The 23,388-nt window shown below is 36.0% G+C and overlaps 5 protein-coding genes across 6 annotated transcripts; 3 read left to right on the forward strand and 2 right to left on the reverse strand.

The window, feature by feature from the left end:
* The first annotated feature begins 348 nt into the window (after positions 1-348).
* LOC109002322 (60S ribosomal protein L2, mitochondrial) lies at positions 349-2,065 on the forward strand. Its single transcript, XM_018980010.2, has 2 exons — positions 349-607; positions 1,242-2,065. Exons 1-2 carry the CDS (start codon positions 487-489, stop codon positions 1,751-1,753), a joined length of 633 nt encoding a protein of 210 aa, XP_018835555.2. The 5' UTR covers positions 349-486; the 3' UTR covers positions 1,754-2,065.
* A 676-nt stretch (positions 2,066-2,741) lies between these two features.
* On the forward strand, positions 2,742-6,433 carry LOC109002315 (COBRA-like protein 6). Its single transcript, XM_018980000.2, has 6 exons — positions 2,742-3,211; positions 3,312-3,391; positions 4,421-4,883; positions 5,269-5,422; positions 5,553-5,830; positions 5,960-6,433. The coding sequence occupies exons 1-6, from the start codon at positions 3,154-3,156 to the stop codon at positions 6,241-6,243; spliced, it is 1,317 nt and encodes a 438-aa protein (XP_018835545.1). The 5' UTR covers positions 2,742-3,153; the 3' UTR covers positions 6,244-6,433.
* Positions 6,434-6,927: 494 nt separating this feature from the next.
* Positions 6,928-11,714, reverse strand: LOC109002311 (uncharacterized protein At4g06598-like). Of its 2 annotated transcripts, none has more exons than XM_018979994.2 (5): positions 11,437-11,714; positions 8,983-9,715; positions 8,381-8,456; positions 8,140-8,266; positions 6,928-7,615 (listed from the first exon to the last, which is right to left on the reverse strand). In XM_018979994.2, the coding sequence occupies exons 2-5, from the start codon at positions 9,696-9,698 to the stop codon at positions 7,410-7,412; spliced, it is 1,125 nt and encodes a 374-aa protein (XP_018835539.1). In that variant the 5' UTR covers positions 9,699-9,715; positions 11,437-11,714; the 3' UTR covers positions 6,928-7,409. The 2 variants fall into 2 exon arrangements, with proteins under 2 accessions (XP_018835539.1, XP_018835540.1); XM_018979995.2 differs by lacking the exon at positions 11,437-11,714 and adding an exon at positions 10,478-11,373.
* Positions 11,715-13,688: 1,974 nt separating this feature from the next.
* LOC109002310 (magnesium transporter MRS2-4) lies at positions 13,689-17,587 on the reverse strand. Its single transcript, XM_018979993.2, has 4 exons — positions 16,928-17,587; positions 15,773-16,215; positions 15,217-15,498; positions 13,689-14,232 (listed from the first exon to the last, which is right to left on the reverse strand). The coding sequence occupies exons 1-4, from the start codon at positions 17,235-17,237 to the stop codon at positions 13,954-13,956; spliced, it is 1,314 nt and encodes a 437-aa protein (XP_018835538.1). The 5' UTR covers positions 17,238-17,587; the 3' UTR covers positions 13,689-13,953.
* A 2,162-nt stretch (positions 17,588-19,749) lies between these two features.
* Positions 19,750-23,066, forward strand: LOC109002309 (dnaJ homolog subfamily C member 2-like). Its single transcript, XM_018979992.2, has 2 exons — positions 19,750-19,954; positions 20,683-23,066. Exon 2 carries the CDS (start codon positions 20,775-20,777, stop codon positions 22,719-22,721), a length of 1,947 nt encoding a protein of 648 aa, XP_018835537.1. The 5' UTR covers positions 19,750-19,954; positions 20,683-20,774; the 3' UTR covers positions 22,722-23,066.
* Positions 23,067-23,388: the final 322 nt, after the last annotated feature.

A 23,388-nucleotide genomic window follows, 5' to 3' on the forward strand; every position in this document is an offset into this window, starting at 1 on the left:
AAAATTAAAAGTTGAATAAAATATTATTAAAATATATTTTTTAATATTATTTTTATTTTGAGATTTAAAAAAATTAAATTATTTATTTTATTTTGTGTGAGAATTTAAAAATATTGTAATGATTAGATGAGATAAGTTGAGAGAAATTATAAAAACAAATGAGGCCTAAATTTGATATTTTGGATTTAAAATTTCACAATCATACTGTTTGAGTCATCAAACTGGAGAAGTTTTTCCTTAAATCATCCTATATTAATCGAGATTTTGTCCCAAACACTTGGCCCAAAAAAAAAAACATTTATATATACAATTATTTTTTAAAGGGTGAGACCCGAGACGCTTACGATTGGGCGGGATCCGGACCCGAAAGATTTTGGTCTGAGAAAAAGAAAACGGGAACAATAAAATGGCAAAAAAGTGCGATTTGGGCTGGAACTGGAAGGGCTTCTGAATCTCACTGAAACCCTACAGAGAGGGCTTTGATCGATGGCTCTTCGCCGTGCTTCATCCAGCTTCTTCAACAAGCTCAACCTCCATCTCAATCTTGTCCATCCTACAATCCGCCACTCTCTCTACAACAACGTTGCTCGTCGCAGTCTCTCCTCCGGTACTTTTCTTTTTCACAGCTTTCGCATTTTTCTTTCTTTGACCACCCACTAATTGGTTCCGAGGATATCATTGACGGATTTTTTTAAAAAAAGTTGTTTGATTGCTGAGAAAACGCTGTGGAAGTATAGAAACCGAAAGCTTTGGTATTTCTTGCAAAAATGATTTAAGTTTTGATTAGGCAGCTTCTTCTAAAAAGAACGAAGTTTGATTTTGTTCTTTTTCGGGAATATGAGAGAAACTACTTTACGGGGCTAAATTGCTGTATTAATCTCACTTTGGAGGTTGAAATCCGAATTGCTGCTTCATCCTGATATGATTGAAAAAGAGAGATGGATTTCAATTTTCTTCTTGTTTTGGTCCTTGGGAAATAAAATGCTCTGCTTAAGTGGGCCAAACTGTTGTCTCGGTTTTAGTTTTTTGTCGAAAGCCAGTTGCTATTCCGTAGTCCATGCAATGAGGTCTTTTCCTTTGGACATTTTCAAGAGAGGATAATGAGAATTCAAGTCAATCATGCGAACTAGTGCATCAGGCTCAATTATATTTGAATTCATTGCTCTATCATCTGGTCAGAAACTGATAAAAATACAAAATTTTGTACCAAGTCTTATTGTTCGTTATTTCACTTTTCATAGATGTGGCTGGCACTCCTCCTTGGCATGATAGCATGATGAGCCAGATGTTCCATCTTGACATAAATTCACAAATTGGGAGTTGCATGCCACTTGCTGCCATGCGAATTGGAACAATGATCCATAACATTGAGATGAACCCGGGTCAAGGTGGCAAGCTAGTTCGAGCTGCAGGTACTTCTGCTAAGATCTTGAAAGAGCCAACGTCCAAGTATTGCTTAGTGAGACTACCTTCAGGTGCTGAGAAGTTGATCAATTCTCGGTGTCGGGCCACAATTGGTCAGGTGTCAAACCCAGGTCATGGGGCTCGGAAGCTCAGGAAAGCTGGGCAGAGCCGATGGCTGGGTATTAGACCAAAAGTTCGAGGAGTGGCTATGAATCCAGTAGATCATCCACACGGTGGAGGTGAGGGTAAGAGCAAGAGTAGTGGGAGTCATGGGAAGTGTTCTCGTACTCCTTGGGGGAAGCCTTGCAAGTCTGGGTACAAAACTGGACCCCTGAAGCGCAGAAAGTAGCGTCTATTAATTTCTTTTCATTTTTTGCTCTAGTTTTGTTTCGTTTTGCCTTTGGGATTTTTTAAATTGCGTTTGAAGCAGGGTTTTTCTGTGGATTAAGTTGTTTTTTTATTTTTTCAATTTTGTTTCTGTTAGATAAATGCTACTGTGCTGCCATAAAAGTTTGAAATCATGTCTGTTGTTTAAGGATGCAGACCAGTTTTAGGTTCTCTCTCGCACTCTCTCGATTTGTATATGAATTCTCCGAACAAGCTTGAGAGCTTCAAGTGAAAGGGAGAGATAAAGATATATAAAGTGGAAGGGGGTTTTTTCCTTGAATGTTAGGCTGAGCACAGGAGGGACTATCCAGTGGTGTTCGTCAGCTGTTCAGTTCACATCGTTCCTAGGAACAAAAACGAAACATGAGTAAAGATGTCAAATGGTGTAATTGAAGAGTGTTTGATAATTCTTTTACGGATTTTGTCAAAAGTTTTGCAACTGGCACATACCTATTCTGCCCATTAATTCTACAGTTTGGCTTAAAATGGGAAAAAAGAACTAGCAAACGATGTATGGATTTCTAAGTAACATATCTTTATTAAATAATTAGAGGCTGTAAGCTGTGAAAGCGTTTGGCGTGGAGCCTAAATTGTCGTATCTTGATTATGAAGAAAGTGAAAACAACTGAAGAATGACTGTAATACAAGCTGTGCCATGATTCACAACCTAACTAGTGGAACTGAAATAGCTGTTCTAGCGTGAAAGATTAATGTCGCATTGTCATGCGTCAACCATTTACAGTATAAATAAAATAAAAAGAGAAAGTATATGCTGTCACATTAATTACGAATTTTTTTTTCAGGGCACACCCATGCAACATCTAGCGCGGGCTTATAAAGGAAAGAAAGAAAAAATAGAAAAAAAAAAAAAACATATCAAATTTGATGTTTAAAGTCGATATTATGGTGAATAAATGGCGAGAAGAAAGAAAACACAGGAAAGAAAATTAAAAAGGAACTGCTTGAAAGTTTGGAAGGGCATAAACTTCAAATGAAAGAAGAAAAATAGAACACAGAGGGAGGGGGAGAGCGAGAGAGACAGGAGAGGAGACTCGAGAGGACCGAGATGCCGGGGATCACACTACGCGTGAACTTTGAATGTGTCAACACTGACAAAAATTGAACTGATCTTAGAAGTTATCATGATAATCTTCCAGATTTGGCATTATACCATAGCGGCATTTAATTCGTAAGAATTCCGTAATTTGTTTTAAAGAGAGATAAAAAGTGATAGACAAACAGTCCCACATTTGAACGTTTTCTTGGCACGATTTATGACTTTGGCACTGAGTCAAGAAGGAGAGTTAGCGTTTATATCGGGCTTTCGAAACGAACCCATTTTTATTCATTGATCAAAGATCAATGGGTATGGCCTTGATTTTCATCTTCCTCTTTCTCTTAAGCTCTATCTCTTCTTCTTGTAAGTACCTTTTTCTATGGCTTCTTTTAAACTTGATTCTTCATTCAATTTTTATCTTTGCATTACTTGATCTTTTGGGGTCAATTTGATGGAAGTTCAGATGGGTATGATTCACTGGACCCCGATGCCAATATAACGATTACATGGGATCTCATGCTTGACAATGGTAACACGTATGATGTAAGTTCTTCATTTTGTTTTTAATGGTGTAATCCTATTTTTATTTATCTGTATTTATGCCACTTATCTGACACTCTCTGGGTTTTGATTATTCGAGGGCCATCCTCATCAGAAATGATCACTAATCTTAGTTAGGGCAGATTAACGAAACATTTCGTTTGGATAATGAGATGAGATGATTTTAGATGAGTTAAATAAAATATTATTAGAATATTAATTTTTAATATTATTATGTTTTGAGATTTGAAAAAGTTGAATTATTTATTATATTTTGTGTGAGAATTTAAAAAATTTATAATAATAAGATGAGATGAAATGACTTTTGAATCCAAACGGTACTTGATACTGTTTACATTCTAAACTAATAAAATTGAACAGCTGATAACTTAGGATGCAAAGTCCTAGGATTTTTTTAAAATCAATAAAAAAATAATATGAAATTCTTCTTCTTCTTTTTTTTTTTCTCTCTGTGTTCCAGTTTTGGCGTGAACGTTGTAAATGAGAATACTTGTTTGTCATGACCTTTTCGATCAGTTTCAGAATATTTGTGTTTTATCTCAAAGAAGAAAACGAGAATTCTTATTTGTCTATTTATTTGCTTGGAATGTTAGAAGGAACCAATTCCGACATGCATGTTGTGCTCTTTCCGGTTGACTTCTATCCAATCACTGCATCTCGCATCATTTTTCGAAGGGCGTGCAGTACAATCTTTTACAATTCCGACATGCATGTTGTGATTGGATATAGTTTGCTGGAGATCAGCGGAGCGGTGCCTGCATGCATGGCTGCCTCCTAAATATTAGTACAGTTTATAATATTGATTGTAATAAACAGTCTCAAAATGTTTGGAAAAAGATAATGATACTCTGCCCTCTTATGTGTATCCTAAACTACAAATCTTAGCCGTAGTTGCAGTATCTACCATCGTTGCATTCAACAAAGTGCACCAACATATTAACATAATCATGCATTTTGGTTCAGATATTGTCAAATTTTAGTTTGTTCTCCTTATCTGTGTAAATGTTGCAGTTAAGGGTATCACTCTACAACTTCCAACTATTTCGACATGTGGAGCGGCCTGGTTGGAAACTGAGCTGGACATGGAAAGGGGACGAGGCAATATGGGATATGTGGGGAGCAGAGGCAACCCAGCAAGGAAACTGCTCCAGATTTAGGGGTCAATTTCTTCCTCATTGCTGTGAGAAGCAGCCAGTGATTGTTGATCTCATGCCAGGAGCACGTTATAACAAGCAGTTTTCCAAATGCTGCAAGGAAGGGTTGCTCTCCTCCATGACACAAGACCCTAGCATGTCTGTTGCCGCTTTTCGGATGAATGTTAATAAAGCTTCTGCGGGCAACATTAGTGGAGACAGCAGCTTCATGCCCATGAATTTCAACCTTGGTCTTCCTGGTTATACATGTGGAGTCCCGTTTCAGGTTCCACCAACCATGTTCAAAGAGGATGGAAGCCGTCGATGGACACAAGCTCTTGGTTCGTATTTAGGTTCTTTTCTAAAAATATTTGCTGTGCTAAGCCATTTTTTATCTTTGCCTTTGGTGAAAATTATCAGCATTATAACTGAGTTTGGAATCCAATCACCTCAATTCTTACACTTCCCATTTCAGTCACTCCTGCCACCATCTCAAAGTACGCCTAAAGACACAAAAGAATTCTGATCTAAATTCTGGGAGGATTTTCAATTCCAAGCCTGTTATACACATCAAGCAATATATGTTGATAAATGAATATGCAGTTTTTTTTCTTCGTCTTTGTTTTATCCTTAAGAAGTAAAATTTGAAATTGCTGATTACATGATGTGATCAGATCGAATGGTGTAATATTGATTCTTTTACTTTATGTTTTTACATAATCGTAGAGACGTGGAATGTAACCTGTATATACTCGCAATTTCAAGCATCACCTGCTCCAAAATGTTGTGTTTCCCTGTCTGCATTCTACAACAGTACCATTGTTCCTTGCCCCCAGTGCAGCTGTAATTGTCAAGGATTGGCTGGAGGAAAATGTGTAAAGTAAGCCTTATTTGCTCTCTCTCTCTCTCTCTCTGTAATAGTCATTCCTATGTCCAGCCCATATGCTACATCTTTTTCTTCCTCAATTTTCAAATTTTCTGTTCTTGTTTTTCTTTCCTACAAATTGCAGGTCTGGCGAAACTCCTTCCTTGTTGGAACAACCACATGCAAATGAAGAAGACCCACAACCTTTGGTGAGGTGCTCTCCCCACATGTGCCCAATACAGGTGCATTGGCATGTGAAAAACAGTTACAGAGAGTATTGGCGTGTCAAGATCACCATCACAAATCTAAATTTTGTTAAAAACTATTCCATGTGGAACTTGGTGGTGCTCCACCCCAACCTGGGAAATGTCACTCAGGTTTTCAGCTTCAACTACCACCCCCTTAACTCGTATGCATACATAAGTAAGTTCAGATTTATTAATGAGGCAGCCTCTCTGTTCTTTCTGCTCATTCTTTTATTATTACTTTTTTCTTAAAAAAAAAAAAAAAAATCCGATACTAAAATTAAGCTTGTCAATACATTTTAATCAGATGACACCGGAATGTTTTGGGGGATTCAGTATTACAATGACATGTTACTGCAATCGGGACCAAGTGGAAATGTACAAACCGAGATGCTACTGCACAAAGTTCCGGGGATTTTCACTTTTAGAGAAGGATGGACTTTTCCGAGAAGAATTACCTTCAATGGTGATGAATGTGTCATGCCCCCTCCAGATCAATACCCCAGGCTCCCAAACACAGCTCATACTCATAGTGATACACCAACGCTTTCCATACTCTCTTTCTCGTTGTTGTTGTTGCTGCTGTTATAGTAGTACTCTGAGAAGTCTCTGCTAGCATTCGAGATTACAGCTCAGTTTTGAATACCCAACTCATTTCTTAGTGCTGCAGCTCATAATTTTGAGGACGCAAAAATGAGATACAAAATGGGTTAAACCCATAAAATTCGGCTGGTTTGGATGAGATGAGATATTTTAAATGAAAGTTGAAAATTGATTAAAATATTTTTAGGATATTATTTTTTAATATTATTATAATTTTGAGATTTAAAAAGGTTAAATTATTTATTATATTTTATATAAAAATTTTAAAAAATTGTAATGATAAAATAAGATCAATCATACGAGTGCTAAGCATAAAAACAGGACTTTTCCAGGATTACTCACTGTCCATCTTTTCTAGATCTTATATTTTATAGCTTAAAATTTATATTCATTAAAAAAAAAAAAAACTTTTTAGATTGTTTTGTTCCTCTTGATTCCTTTTCGTTTACCAGCTAGACTGCTTTAGCGGTAACCAAACAAAACTTATATTTTTAATCTCTTCCTTCTTACTTCCCAAGCGCAGACTCCATCATCTTGCATTGAAGAAAAGAAAAAATGGAAAATGCAGGAGCCAGCGGGGAATGAAACTAATAAATTAAATAGTTTTTTATGGAAGGGCCCACCTTTTGGCTTGGTGGGGGGTGTGGATGTAAGAATTGACAACCTGGTACATGTGCATTCAAGAAATTAAATTTCTCACCATACCAAAAACAAAACCCAATAAAAAACATGGGTTTCATTAAAAACATTTTACAAGTACGCATTATCTTGCTATAATTGGTGTACATCCAAACTGCACTAAAGATCTCTGCACGGGGTTCAACTCAACAAATGTGGAATTCTCAATGGGCAACAAATGGAGAAAAGACTTCAATGGATTAATGTTCTCGGAAACATACAGACTGACACATCAAATCTGTTTTGAGTTACCACCTCCGATAAGTCACCTGCCAGAAATGAATAATTTTCTGGCAATGACTACCAGGTGCACATGAAGATATCAAGTTGACAGGTAAAAAAAGGGAATGAAACCGCAAGAATCTGGCAGAGAGAGGGCATCAGTTATTTCGCACAAGGGAAACGGCAAATTTGGTCACAGACAGGGCAATGCCAATCGAGGAGGGAAACATACACAGCTCTTGACAGATCACAACCTATATGCGAAGTGGACCCGTTACAGGGTCACTGCCTGAATTGGCTTCCTTGTGTTTCAAAGAGAGGTTAGCGAATTGGGAAGCTAGGTCTCTGCTGTTAGTGCGTCGATGGCTAGAAGATGGCTGCTGTTGCTGTTGCTGTAGATGCTGCTGCTGATACAAGGCTCGTAGCCTCCCAATCTCTCTCTCCAATACTTCTTGCTCCACTGAAGATAGCATTACATATTTTAGTCTCTTTCCATCATTACCAGAATGAATGTATGAATGCAAATATTTGGATGTCCAGGACATAGCAAATCCGTGATCTTCTCGATTCATGTTAGTCTATCAATCTTTTAATCTCCTGGTGGTGTAATTGAAACAATGCTGATATGGTGGTACAAAATTTACCAGCAAATTTCAGGAAGATCCGATGCATCCAAAAGGATACCTATGCTCTCAGTATACATTTTTTAAGGACTGCTTGTTTTGTGGATCATGTTTAGGAACAGAATCTACTAGCTGTGGATTTAGAATGCAACTTATAACCAATAAAAGGTAACATAGCATGTCTATCAATAATCTTATATTAAAAATAAAAATAAAAATAAAAATAAAAATAAAAAATTCATCCAACGTGGCTATTTATAACTAAGCATGTATTTATAACTGGTCTATGTAGCCAAGCAATAAATGAGACAGACAAAAAGATGGAATTGCAAAATCTTAATTGTCAAGGATAGAAGCTTACAGTATTTTATGACCTGCTCCTGAGCTAGACTTTCTAACCGTTGTTTAAGGGCTTTGTTCTCCATGCTCAGAATAAGATTCTGTTGATTGAGAAATTCAAGTTCAGCTGAAACTTCACACCCTTCTGCCTGTGAAGTACACATGAGATTAATGTTTGAGCTTTTTTTTTTGTACAGCATAAATTCAACTTATTTAACACCAAATCAATCTTATGTAGTATTTCAACTTCTGCCATTGCTTGCCTGCAAAGCTTGTATGTTCCTTTCAAGCTCAGCTATGTATTGAAGCTTCCGGACCCGTGAACGTTGAGCGAATTGCCTGCAACAAATAGCATTTCACATGTAGTGATAAATGAATCCCCTCCAGAACACGGCAACCTTTCCTCTCTTCTACAATTTTATCCTATAATTACCAATCTGAATATAAATACCAGTAGCACAAAAATCATGTAGGTGTATGGACACATCTGAACCAACAAAATTGTCATATTTAAGAGAGAGAGAGAGAGAGAGAGAGATTGTCAAAAGATAAAAAGCTCAACCACTACAGACCCTCTAAGAGCCTCATAGGATAAACTAACCTCAAACCTCCCTTTATTAGAAAGCCTTCAACACATTATTTTCACCTCAAAATGATGAAAGACTAGAGTGCAATAGATTGAAAAAGGTGTCAATTGACTCAGCTCACGGATATAATATTCCACTATAGCATTTATCATGTTATACATTTTTTTTTTATCGATAAACAAGATTTTATTAAGCATGAAATAGATGTTTATCACGTTATACATTAACAGCAACAACAAGAAATAAAATATAAACAACAATTAAAACTGGATACATACTGCTTAGCACGTTTTGTATCCGTCTCGGAAGCAGAAGCCTTAGCATGAGAACCATCCCTTCTTTCAGAAAAAGCTTTTGCATCTTGTGAATTGTATTCAACTTGGTCCTGCTTCTCGCTTTCTGTAGATTGAAACCCATCAGCTTCCTGTAGTAAACATGATGATCCTGAACTCCAGCGAACAGTGTTATCCCTGATAGAATGGCTGCTTGGGTTAGTCACAACATTGTAAGATGGTTCCCATGCCCTATTATTCTGCTTTGCCAAGTTGAAGTCTGCATATAATGAAGCATGCTGCACATCTTTGTGATGCTCAAAGTCTTCAGATCCCCAAGAAGGTACAGAAATCAAATTCTTATATTTGTACTCATCCTGAGCTACATAATCTAAGTTAGAAACATGTGCTGCGTCAATGTAAGTAAAGGAATCACTTGATGAGCGCCTATGACCTCCTCTGCGAATAGGTGTTTCTGGTTCATTAAGAAGATCATCAAGCCAAGAAGGTTGCTCCTCTAAGAGAAGGTTCTCGGACGAAGTTCGTTGGTGATGTACATTTCCCTCTCTAGGCTTCTGAATGGATTTTGATCCAACTGCATTACTAGGGAAATCAGCATATGGTGGGGAAACACTGGGAAATGGACTTTTAGGAGGAAGTAGAGCATGCTTTCCAGAGCACATAAAATTTCTTATACTTGATGACCCCTTGGAACTTGCCATAGCCTAAGTACCAGATCCTGTCAAATAATATGGCATGAAATGACAAAAAAATAAGAACAAATATAATAGTTAATGAATACACAAAAAAAAAAAAAAAAAAAAAAAAAAAGAGAACAAAAATGCCAAATAATTTTTTGCAAAACCATCTTATTCAATAAATTGTTTGTAATAAGGATCTTCAACAAACAAGGTACAGTAGAACAACCAAAAGGTCCAAAAAACACTGTCAACACTTCAACATTACATACTATAGTTTTGATCGGAGCAGTACATTCTAAAGTCCTATAGTTCCTTTTTTTCCCATGTAATAATGTCGTAGAATAACTCACTTACCCAAACCCTTAGCTTCTCCAAGCTAGCTAGGTTAATTTTATTTTTGACTGGCACCGGGTGTCCGAGAACAAAGTTTTGACAATCCCGGGGGTGCATAGGCCCTCGGTAAGGAGGTTCCCGCAAGTGTCCCAGCTAGCTAGGTTATTATTGCCTACTAGATGGGACTCTTCAAAATGAGGAAAATTATTTAAGAATATGAGAAAAGAACAGAGACATGCACTAGCAATCATGCCTGATCACCATATCTGAGTCCGCATGACACAGCAAGACATTCAAGAAACTGATAAAAAAAATCATTTACACGTGCAGTCTATACGCCACTATAGTGTCTAAAAACGTTTTGGCAACTACAGATCGAACATGCCAAAAGATCCACTACTCTATTATACAGAATTCGGTACACTCCTAACAAACCACAAGTAGCATTCCATAAAGCACAGTGCTACCTCACAATAGAGCAAGAGATGATCAACCGTTTCCCAACTTGTCTTTGTAGCACCAATCCACCACCGACACTGTTATGTGCATCTCCCGGGTGCCACACAATGGAGGCCCAGATCGGCCGCCATAGTGGCTCTGCAAGCCACCTTTCTGTTGGCCTGATTCTGGGCAACCACATGGCTCTCTAATAGAATGGGAAAACTCTCCCGAGCCCCTCCAAATATTTTTACAAAGGCTGGCATCATACAAGAAATTTGCCTCAAGAGAACACAACCCACACCACTCACAACCAACCGCCAAAGTCTCTATTTCAAAAACATACCTTCATAACCATATTCCAACAAGGCTCGGTTGAACAGAATAAGGTTTCTAACACGTAATCCTCAGTGATAACATACCTTGGACCAATTTACCAAATCAAACCTAAGCTCTTCATTCATATCTCCTCACAAAAGAAACTCCTCTGTAACCTTTCTAACTGATCATCAATGCCCACCGGAAGAGGAAAAAGCGAACAACAACGATATGTATAAATCCTCAGACACCATGTGCTACTAATTGAGAGATAAAGCCCCAGCTTTCTGTTTGGCAGACAATAAAACAAGAAAAGGCGAAAATAAATGTTGGATCCTAAATCCTTAGCTAAAGAGACCAATTGCGCCAGGCTCCGTTCAGTCAAGATTTTGCTTTCTTTCTCAGGTCCCAAAAAATAAAAAATATAAAGAATATAAAATTTCAGCTTCTTGGCAACCAAACAGAACACAAGTAGAGAAATAGACAATGACACAGCTCCTAAATTTAAAGATTTAGCCAAACGAAAATGTCGCAATGTATGAGATTAAAAATCAAACGAAAGATAATTGGGAACTGATTCAACGGAAACGGAAACGGATTCGGTCCTCGGAAGCATAAAAGGATTCAAGGAATGCGTTTTTTTTTTTTTTTTCAAATACAAAAGGCCTACCCTTTGGATCGAAGAATCGAGATCTCGAATTGAGAATTCGGAAAGGGTTGTGGGAATGAAATCTTAGCTAGCTTTCTCCGTCCTAGGGTTTATTTTATGTTTCCCTCTCTGGAAGAATCTCTCTCTCTCTCTAGTTTCTCACTCTTGTTGTGGAACTGTGGCCCTGTGGGAGGTTTGAAGAAAAGGCTGGCATCGATAAAATATAGAAATCAAAAAGACCTTCTCTCTTATATCCTTCATACCATAACGTACCTTTTGCCCCCTTTGTAACTGCCTCTTTTGTACAAGTCAATCACATTAATTAATATAAATAAAGTATCTGTATTTTCAATTTTTTTTTTATAATAATTCTCCATCTTACGGTTAGCATTATTTTTATAAGAGAAAAATATATTTATAACTATAAATTATGTAATTACTACATAATCGTTTTGAAAAAAATAAATAAAATATGAGATTTATATGAAAAAAATTAATTTTTAATAATAGACTCCACTCTTTTTTAAAAATATTTTGCGACATTTACGCACTTCACGATTGTACGTAGAATTACTCATTTTATAAATTAGTTTGTTGCTAATTTAATCATTCCAATCATTTTGTTAATAATTAATAAATTATTTAAAAAATACATTAACGCTGATAAATACGTGTCACTTCCTCTCACACAACGCATGTAAAAGGAAAAAAAATAGATATATAGTGAAATATCAATTTAAAAAGAAAATTTTTTTTCATCAGTCACTATTCACTACTTTACACTTCACATCTTATGAAAAATATTCCTATATCCTATGAAAAATATCCATACACCTTATGAAAAATATCACTACACCTAATAAAAAAAACATATAAATCTAAAATGTAGAAATAAATAATGACTCATGAGTAAAATTCATCATTTAAAAGATTACCAAACCAATGAAGTACTAGTTGACATAGTTTAATGACTGATCCAACATCCCTCCACCAATGAGATTTTCTATATTATTTAGAAACGAAAATAAAGACAGGAACAATAATTGCCCAAGTTCAAGGAGAAGGGTAGGATCCACAACTATTAGTATTACCACTATTTTATCCATTTATTATTAAAATTATCATATTCTAATTTTTCTATTTAGGAGTTGAGAAGCGAGAATTGCAATTTGCACGCAAAGCAAAGCGAAGCAGCAAGTTGCACATAAAAAAAAGTGGGATTTTATTAAAAGATGTGGAGAAAGAGAGTGACAGAGACATAAAGGTGCCAAAATTGGGACAACCAACTAAGTGCAGATTTGGACAACCAACTCCATGAATAAAGTGAACAAGAAGCCAACAAATTCCAGATGTGTATTCTCAAATATGTACCCCAAGATCGACCCCACACAACACAATGACTATACACGTTCGAAGCTTCCCACCTAGGAAGGTAAAGAGAATCTTTTATTCTTTACTGAAAATATTTTGCCATCTTTTTTTTTTTTTTTTGTCTTTTGATTTGGAGGAGAGGGTTTCAAACTTCAGACTTCCATTTTAAAAGCTGAGGATTATATCAATCAGACCATAGATCTTGACAATATTTTTTCCATCTGAAGAGTTAAATTTACCAATTTCTTTCAAATTCTTGGAAAGATGTTTGCAATTATGAAGTGATGAACATGCTGGTTAATTCAAATCATTCTAGCCACTAAGAATGCCTCCTAGTACCCAAAAGTGGAAAAAAAAGGGGCCTGGCTTTGCAACAATGGTATAGGCCGCAAAGGAGCTTCAGCTTTGCAACAAAAGAACCCTGGAAAAAGTCGATCTACCCGTTTGGGACATCAACTGATCAACACCCACTAAAAGAAATCAAATCCACAGATCTAGCAATTCCACTTTCTAGCTTTTACGATCGCTTAAACTACTTTAGTATAGAGCTATGCCGTACAGACAACATGGAAGGAAATTGCCAATCAAATCTTAAACACCAGAATTCTCGCACAGAAAATCTATCAGCAGTCCGCCAGGAATTACTATCCAGTTTGGTATGCAAACCTTCCCTTTTGAGTGTCACCTCTCTCCATTATACCTAAAATATAATTTTGATTATGCCGACAAAATATGTAAAAAGTTCGATTTCCAGAAGAAAAGCTGGAAGTCATTTTCATGCAATGACACTAAAGGTCAGAAACTGCCAACACAATCATACTGACTATATTCGGACATGTCAACGTAAGATGAAATAAATGATGTGATCTCTGGCTATAGGACATTGATCATAATCACCTATGTATCCTCCAAAATAAGTCCGAAGTAGATTTTATAGCAACTCTTATCAGATACAAAGAAATAAAGTCAAGAGGAAGTTGCATCAGCCACATCAAATATACCCTTTTAGTTTTTATGTATACTTGCATGTATCGAAAGAAATTGGATACTGGCTCCCAACTATGGAATGTCACTTGAATGACTTCCTTTAATAGGACCCAGAAATAAGATTGTCAAGATGGTGATGTTCAAATATTAAAAACTTGAGTGAATATGATAGAAGGTGGACTATGAACCAAGCAACTTCTTCCATCTGGCATATCCTAAAACAAGCAGGAATAGCAACAAACAACCGGCTGAAGTGCCTCCGACAAAGAACCCAAATATCCCGTCCATTTTATACAATGGACAAGGGATGTTCATACCAAACAGCCCGGCTATCAAGGTTTCAGCAGCAATAGCAAATGATGCAATGGTCAATGTCAACTGAAGTTGAATAAGTTCATTCCGCTGGTTGTCAAGTTGGATGTTGACATAGTCTTCTGTGTCATCAATATACTCCCGAACCTGCAAACCCAGTAAAAAAAGTAAGGGAGAGATCAAGTAAATTTCAAATAGATGATCTATATATAAACAAAGTTTTGCTAGACACATGCTGGCGTGTTAGCAAGCCACTTGTTGTGGGAACCATTACAACTTTAAAAAGGCCAAAACACCAATCATTTTTTAACATAGCTGATGTGGAAAAGCCTTCCACGTCAGCGGTGTGTTGGGTGTGTAAAAAATGAGGCTTGTAAATAGATATTTTCTAATAAATAAGTAAGATTCACAGTTAAATGAATAAAAAACTCCTTGATAGATCAACATGCATCCCATTCTATACTGGCTCCTTCGCAAACCATACTTGCACACCCATAGGATAATTTTGTACAAACTATAAAATAATTACAACATCCTCTCCTGAATAACCCAGCTTTTTAAGATATTATAAGAACCCACTACACCATCAAAATAGTCATCACAACCATGACTCTGGGCCTAAAGATTTATCTTTAGTCAGCACAAAACAGTTAAAACATGAAAAAAGTAGCCCTTTTGATCAAACACCTGTTACTATCTTGCCCCATATAAGATAAGTTTTGATAATTCATTTTATCATGTTAACGTACAAGAGCTTAGCACAAAGCCCATTAGCATCAATTCCTAGTGTATGGCCATCAAAAGGAGATAAAATGTTCTATTAACAGATGGGTATCTAACGGGTTAATCTACTCTCCCCATTCTTCTCCAATTTGAATTGTTTCAAACATGGATTTCCGTGTGGTCCCAAAGCTTCTATTAGCTCCAGCTTTGTTAAAGTCAAACTCTCACAAGGTCTGAAATCATCCAAATACCCAAAAGGGTAATGCGTAAAGAATCAAATGACAGCGCTACATTACATTTATCTATCAAATACTAGAGCAAATTTGACAAAGTAACAAAGCATGCCTTTGATACATTAAGTTTAAAATACATGACATATACCAGTGCAATGGTCAGGGAAATACTCACAGACAATATCTTGTTACGAGTTCCATCCAGCTGCATAAAATAAGCTTCAAGCAACATCTCTAGATCCTCTACATCATCATCATTCTGAAAGTTGCTAGTCACTAAACTTCCACTTCTGGTAGAACTAAGTCGACGAAGACGGGGAGAAGCAGTAACTATGCTATTCGAAGCCACAGCTCCAAGTAAAGCATCGGATTGCTGATTCTGGATCCACTTCCTTGTCAGATACAACTGTGCCATATCTTCGTTATCATCTAAAAGATGTTCAATTTCATCCCTTACCTGACATTAGATGGAATGTTCTCCTCGTTATAGATTATATGTTACAAAAATATGAGAAATATAAAAAATCATAAACATCTATAAGGAGATATATACTTGTTTCAAATACAAATATTTCTCCAAAATCGACAGATAGCTAGATAAATACATATAGAAAGAGACATCTAGACAGAGAAAAAAACAGAGGAGATAACATTTTTTATGATACCTCACATCAACTAATGTTTCACTAATAATTTATTCTTGAAAAATGAATGTTAATCAACAAGAATACCTTTTGAACACGTGCAAGCAGACGGGTAAGATTGCTTTTCAGACTCCTCACATGTTCAAGATTCTTGGTGCTAACATTCCTGGCCAGTTCATCCAACACAGGGTAAGCATTTCTCTCAAGGTCTGCCACACTGGAATCCAGATATATACAGACAACCTCTAATGCAATCTCCAGAACCTGAAACTCGAAAGGAAGCTCACACTGCAAACCTTCAGTAGCTTCTGGAACAGGTAACCATTGTCTGCCTGTAGAAACACGCATTCCATTATCTTGTTCATCTCTGTGGCCTGCTGCATGGGATGGGCTTCTATGAGGAAGTTGTTGTCTTAATTGATCCACAAATGGAAGAACCTCCTGACGAAGAGGATCAAGCAACAGCACTTCTTCAGCCATAACTATAGCCTTTATAAACTCTAAATTGACAACCATGGCTTTCTCCCTAGCTGCATGGAAACATACGATAATTTAGTTCATTTTCATCGTTAGAATCACCCACTACAAAAGCTAGCAGCAACCAGAAGGCAGAGACTGCTCAAAGATAACTTTGATAACAACTGCAACAGAGTTTATCAATTTAGTATCATAAAATTTTGTTTAAACATCTAAAAAGCAAATAACGCATTATTGCATCCGAAATTCATATTAAGCGAGAAGATAGATGTTGATGATCAGTAATTGATTAAAGTAAGGTTGGTTCTTGCGTGCATCCGGTAAAACAATTGCATATTTTTGTCGAATGCACTGAAACTCGTTCATTTCTTTTTTATAAGAAAAAGGAACAAAGCACAATGAAACTCGTTCATTTCAACAAGGATATGTCCTTAACAGATGATAAGAAATGCATATAACCAAAGCATTCCCACACATGGAAACTAGCCTGCACAACTGCGTAAAGTTCTATTTTCTGAAGGAAAAAAATGGTAAACAGACCCTTTCCAAATCTGCACGCCAATATTTCCAAGAAGATATTTTTTACAAGTAAAAAGACAATTTTTTTTAAAAGGTTAAGTTTTAAACCACCACGCTTTCATATCTTTGATGTTACCATATCGATTAAATTTATAGCTAGAGCAATCGTAAAAATGAACAACTAATAAACAGATTCAAAAACTTCATATTTTATAAAATTTATCATACAAAGAATATTGAAATTACCAAGGATACTTGAGGAATGTGAGAAGACAGGGCCAAGGATCCTCAAATCCCTAGCGGGAATAGCGGCACGCCGAATGATGGCGCTCTTGTCCAACTCAACCAGCTCGGACCGACCCGACTGATCGAATCTCATCCACAGCTTCGCTCCCCCGGTCTTCTTCTTCCCCTTCCCTACACTTGCTCCTATCAAGTTGCTGTTGTTGTTCGGAGGCGATCCGGCTCCTCCTACCGGCGGAGACGGAGACTCCGTAGACCTCTTCAAGCGGCGCCACCCGGTGGTCCGGGGAGATGAGGCGGCCTTTTTGCCCATAATTCGTTACAAAAGACCCTTTTTTTCCTGCGTGATACGAACGAAGATGTAACCGAGGAAGATACCCGCCGCCGGGGGGGAGGGCTATCCCCGTCGCTCGCCACGAGCCACCCGGAGGAGCTATCGATTTTCCTGTATAAAAATTGGATTTGGGCCTATGGTCATGGGTATTAGGTGATGGTAAAAATGGTCTGGGTGGCCTGCGTCTCCACTTCCTCCTCTTCTTCTCCCTCTCCTTCTTCTGCCATAAACGCCGCCCTAGATTTCACACCTTTCTGACAGTTTTGTTCTCTTAATAAGAGAATAAAAAAAAGGTAATAATAATAATAATAATAATTAGGTAAGAAGGTATTCGGCCTCCAATGGGGTAGTAATTTATATATTCGTTTTAATTCATCTCGATCGTCGTTTTCTTAACAGGTGTAGGTAAGTTATTGGCGTATTTGACAAACGTTAGACATAATTATAAAAGAAAAATAATAAATGTACATCAATTTTCATAATATTTTATATAATAAAATTATAAAAAAAAAGGTTATTTTTTAAATTAATTTGTAAAAATAATATTATTTTATTAAAATATTCTTATTTTACAATATATATTGTGACATATGATATTACATATTATGAATTGTATAAACGTAATACATTTTTTTTAAAATGATTAGAACTTATTATTAAAAACTTAAATTTTTATATAAATTTTATATTTATTTATATTTAAAAAAAATGTGCAATATTTACGTATTTTATCATTACAAAATTCATTTCTTAATTCAAATCAATTGAATATTATATTGATGAAATATTTAATATAGAAGTTAGACTACAATAAAAATAAATATTAAATATTAAATTGTAGTGCTGATCCAATTTCCACCAGACCCATGATTATCAACGGGTGGAGTTATTTTATCCGGATTACACCATTCATATTATTTGGATGGTAAAATTAGGGCCGTAAAATTTTCGTCCGACTTCGTTGATTTCGGCCCTCCGTTTATGAGGAATTCAGTTTTCGGTCCGGTCACGAGGTTTGTAATTTTGGATAATATCGGACCGAATCGAAACCGATTGAAATATATATATTTTTAAAATATTGTATATATAATATTATTTTATATAATAATTATATAAGTTAATTATATAATTTTCATATAATCTATTATCATTAACTATATAAAATATTAAATAATATATGTTATCAATTAATAATTTATGACATTATATATAGATACATCATGCATTCATATATACTTTACTATTTACCCTTAATTAAAATAATTAGGTAATTTTTTCTAAGATACTTAAGTCACGAGCATGCATTAATAATCTATAGAAAATGAATTTATTTAATATTTATTAACCATAAATGATATATAAAATGTTAGAATTTTAATTTTTAATAAAGGTCATTATTAATGATTATGAATACTAAAGTCAAGTTATAACCATAGACATCATAAATATACTTATAATTAATAATTTTGAAATTACATAATCTACATTAAAATATTTATTAATTTATCTTTAAAAAAAGAAAGATAAAACAATTTTTGCTTGGTATTGGATTGGACTGAATGGTTCTAGTCGGGTTTGATCCATATGGGAGTTTGGTCTGGTCTAATCCAGGGTGGGAGAATCCTGGATCGAAGGGGTTCGGTCTGCTCTAAAAATCTCCTTATGGACCCATTGGATCAGACCAAATTCACTCTTAGATAAGATTTGATTTATAAGATTTAAATTTTAAAATTTATGTTTAAAATTAAATTATATCATATAAAAAATTTATTAAGTGTGCTCTACATATTGACTTAAAAATATAATTTTTCTAATAATTCACTAACGAATATTTTTGTTTTAAAAAAATACTTGTAAAATTTTAAAATATACAAGTCTCATATACTCATTTTTTAAAAATGGTCAAATTTGAGATCCACAAAAAAATTTTAGGATGCCATTTTTTTAAGAGCAATGCTAGGGAGCTCCGATCATTTTGCCCGATTCATTTTTTTATTTTATTTTTAGTTTATTTTTACTTATTGATTAAAAAAATATTATTTAATAATATTGTGATTTAAAAAAAATATATTTAAAAGTGTTAAAAAAATGATGTGAAAAAAAAATTTAAAGATTTTTTGTTAAAAAGATTTAAAAGTGTTAAAAAAATGATGTTAAAAAAGATTTTTTTTTCATATCATTTTTTAATACTTTTAAATATTTTTAAAAAAGAAAAAAAATTCACAATATTATTAAATAATATTTTCTTAATCACTAAGTAAATAAAAAACTAAAAAAATTAAAAAAAAATCGGGCAAAATGATCTATTTTGGGCTCCCGATCATTTTTTTTTTTTTTTAATAACAAGTGTGCGAGATTTATGCATTATAAGATTGTATTTAGTTAATATTTTATTTTAATGAATATTAATTTAAATTTGTTTGTATTGAAACGTGAAATACCTGGGATATTTTTCTCTTATAAGTAAGCTGGGCCAACTTCAAAATGCCCCAAAACAGACCCAAAATATCAGAGATTCAGAGACAGCCCTAAAGTAAACAGTCCGACTCGTTTTCATTAGGGCAAAATAAAGCCATCTCTTTCCCCCCCTAGAATGTTATTATGAGAGACGGACACTGAAACTCTCAATCCCGATCAACTGAAAAGCCCTACAAAGGGCAAAGTCTCAATCTTTCTCCCTCTCGATTTCTCTCAAGGTATGTTTGTTGGAGTTTACTTTTTCATTCTCTCTTTAGTGTTGTTGTTGTTGTTCTTCTTCTTCTTCTTCTTCTTCTTCTTCTTCGTTTTCCCTTCCCCTTTTTTGTCCAGTTAATCCACCCTGTAGGCGGCGGACCCCGATGCATGCAAAATACATACGACCAGAAATATGGAATGGAATCTACCAAATAGAGAATCAGATTGTTTTTATTTAGTTTATGTTTGATCTTAACTGGCTGTGTTTTTTACTTGAATTTTTTTATTAGATATTCTCAAATAATGCATATTCTTTCCCTGAAATTTCATCGATTGTGATTTTTTTTATTGTGATTTTTTTATTCAACAGCGACGGCTTGACCTTTTGTCCAATATTGCTATGTTCACATGCATATATGCTAGGTGCTAAGAATGCTAGTCTTAAGCTTTTTAGGGTTTTTTTTTCAATCCTCAATATAAATTTTCATTGCTCAATGATCCTTGGTAGGATCACGAGTTTCATAATTTTTCCATCGGTTGGATTTTCTAATGGACATGCCTTACACTTTTTGTTGCTCAGTACTTACCCCCCTCAAATTCATGCCTTATGCCACCAATATATTTTCATGTTCTCGTGAAGCTACTAAACTACACAAGTATTATTTTCTCTGCACTATTGTAGCTTATGCATTATGTATTTTATGTGCTAAGCGTGAAAAGTTTTGATTGATAAACTTTCTTTCTATTGCAGTTGGACATTGTTTAAATTCTTATTAAACGGGGTACGGTTCTGAACTGAAGTGTAGCTAGTCCCACATATCGATATTGGCTTTTTTGACAGTCATGGCTGTCTGTACGAAGTTTCGGTTGATTTCATACGCAGAAGAGATTGTAGATGGACAGCCAATCTATGTCTATTCGAATTGCCTTCCTGTCAAGGCTCTAAGGTACGAACCTGCTGGGCATGCTTTCCATGCTGCTGCTCTCAGGCTCCTTGGTTGTGAGGAGAAAGAGGCAGATGATGATGATCAAAAGGTAGCCGATGATAAGGGCCAGACATATGTGCCATCATCTGATTCATATAGCAGCAAAGGGAAAAAGAAATCTGGTGCTGGAGCGAAGCAACAAGATCACTATGCATTATTGGGTTTGAGCCATTTAAGATATCTTGCCACTGAGGAGCAGATAAGAAAAAGCTACCGTGAGACTGCTCTGAAGCATCATCCTGACAAACAGGCTGCTCTTCTTCTTGCTGAGGAAACAGAAGCCGCAAAACAAGCAAAGAAGGATGAAATAGAAAACCATTTTAAGTCCATCCAGGAAGCATATGAGGTGTTAATGGATCCTGTCAGGAGAAGAATATATGACTCGACAGATGAGTTTGATGATGACATTCCCACTGACTGTGCCCCACAGGACTTCTTCAAGGTGTTCGGTCCAGCTTTTTTGAGAAACGGGAGGTGGTCTGTTAACCAACCAGTCCCATTTTTAGGTGATGAGAATACTCTGTTAAAAGAAGTGGATAGTTTCTATAACTTTTGGTATAGCTTTAAAAGTTGGAGAGAATTCCCACATGCTGATGAGTTTGATTTGGAGCAAGCTGAGTCTCGTGACCATAAGCGGTGGATGGAGAGGCAGAATGCAAAACTCTCAGAAAAGGCTAGGAAGGAAGAATGTACACGGATACGTGTACTTGTTGACAATGCCTATAAAAGAGACCCAAGAATACTGAGGAGAAAGGAAGAAGAGAGAGCTGAGAAGCAGAGGAAAAAAGAGGCTAAGTTTCTTGCAAAGAAGTTGCAGGAGGAGGAAGCTGCTAGGATAGCTGAAGAGGAGAGACGTCAGAAAGAGGAGGAGGAAAGACGAGCTGCAGAAGTGGCTTCACAGCAAAAGAAGGAGAAAGAGAAGGAGAAGAAACTCCTACGCAAAGAAAGGGCTCGTCTTAGAACACTTTCAAGGCCTGTTGTATCACCGCATTTGCTTGATCTTTCTGAGGATGATGTTGAAAGTCTTTGTATGTCACTTGATATCAAGCAGCTAAGGACTTTATGCGACATGATGGAGGGGAAAGAAGGAATAGAGCTTGCAAAAGTTCTCAGAGATGCAGATGGATATAAAAATGATTCCGAGGGTAAGAAAGAACATGGACAAACTCAACAGCAGAATGGTACAGTAGAGTCCAACGGTAATGTCTCATTAAAGAGTTTTGAGAAGAAGGAGAAACCTTGGAGCAAAGAAGAAATTGAGCTTTTGAAAAAGGGTATGCAGAAGTATCCCAAAGGAATATCTCGTAGGTGGGAGGTTGTTTCAGAATACATTGGAACAGGTAGATCTGTGGAAGAGATTCTGAAGGCAACCAAAACGGTTCTTCTCCAGAAGCCTGACGCTGCCAAAGCATTTGATTCATTTATTGAGAAGAGAAAACCTGCACCGTCCATTGCATCTCCACTTACTACTAGAGAGGAAATAGAAGGGGTATCGACAAGTCAGGGTTCTGAAAACAGTGCTCTAAAGAACAATAGTCCGGAAGGGTCTTTAACCAGAAGCACAAACAACCAGAATGCTTCTGAGTCAACTGCGGCAAATGGGGTTTCGTCAAGTTCAGAGCAAGATGTGTGGTCTGCTGTACAAGAAAGGGCTCTGGTTCAGGCTTTAAAAACCTTCCCAAAGGAAGCCAATCAGCGTTGGGAACGAGTTGCAGCAGCGGTGCCTGGGAAGACTGTGAACCAGTGCAAGAAGAAATTTACATTGCTGAAGGAGAGCTTTAGAAACAAGAAAAATGCAGTATAATTGGTTGGGTTTTGTCTGAGGGTGCATAAAAATTGAAAAGGCGCATGAGGGAAATGTTTTTGGGTACCTACCTCATATTTAGTTCTTCCATGGTAGGCAACATTCAAGCTACGCTGTACTTGACATAAATTTCTTCATCAGGTTTCAATCCTGATTTTGTTCCTATGCCATAGGCTTTATAGTTAATATTTTTTTGAATGGGAGAGTTCAAGATGGCAAGAGTTGTTCCAACTTCCAAATCCTCTTGATCCACCGTTTAAGTTTATTTTTGTTGATGGAGATCTATTTTATGCTCTCGTGTTTCAGACCATACTTCATAATAATAGAATATGGATTCAAGGTGTTGTACTGAGCGAGCAGAGCAGGTCTAGTTTTGATTTGATATATAATAGGTAGGAATAGTAATAACAAGAATTTATATGAATATCAGTCGATGGTGTTTTGTGGAAGAAATATGATACTAGTTTTTTTTTTTTCCTCTAGTTTTGATATATAATAGGGAGGAATAGTAATAACAATAATTTATATGAATATCAGTCGATGGTGTTTTGTGGTGGAAATATGTTTGTTTTTTCCTCTTCTTTTGGCGAGAACGTGTTTGGTAAGTCAAGTAATCTCTGACTACTTCACCACTATTTACAAACAATTTATTAGCAGCTCACCTAAG

Source organism: Juglans regia, chromosome 16 (assembly GCF_001411555.2).
Source record: "Juglans regia cultivar Chandler chromosome 16, Walnut 2.0, whole genome shotgun sequence".
Taxonomy (NCBI): Eukaryota; Viridiplantae; Streptophyta; class Magnoliopsida; order Fagales; family Juglandaceae; genus Juglans; species Juglans regia.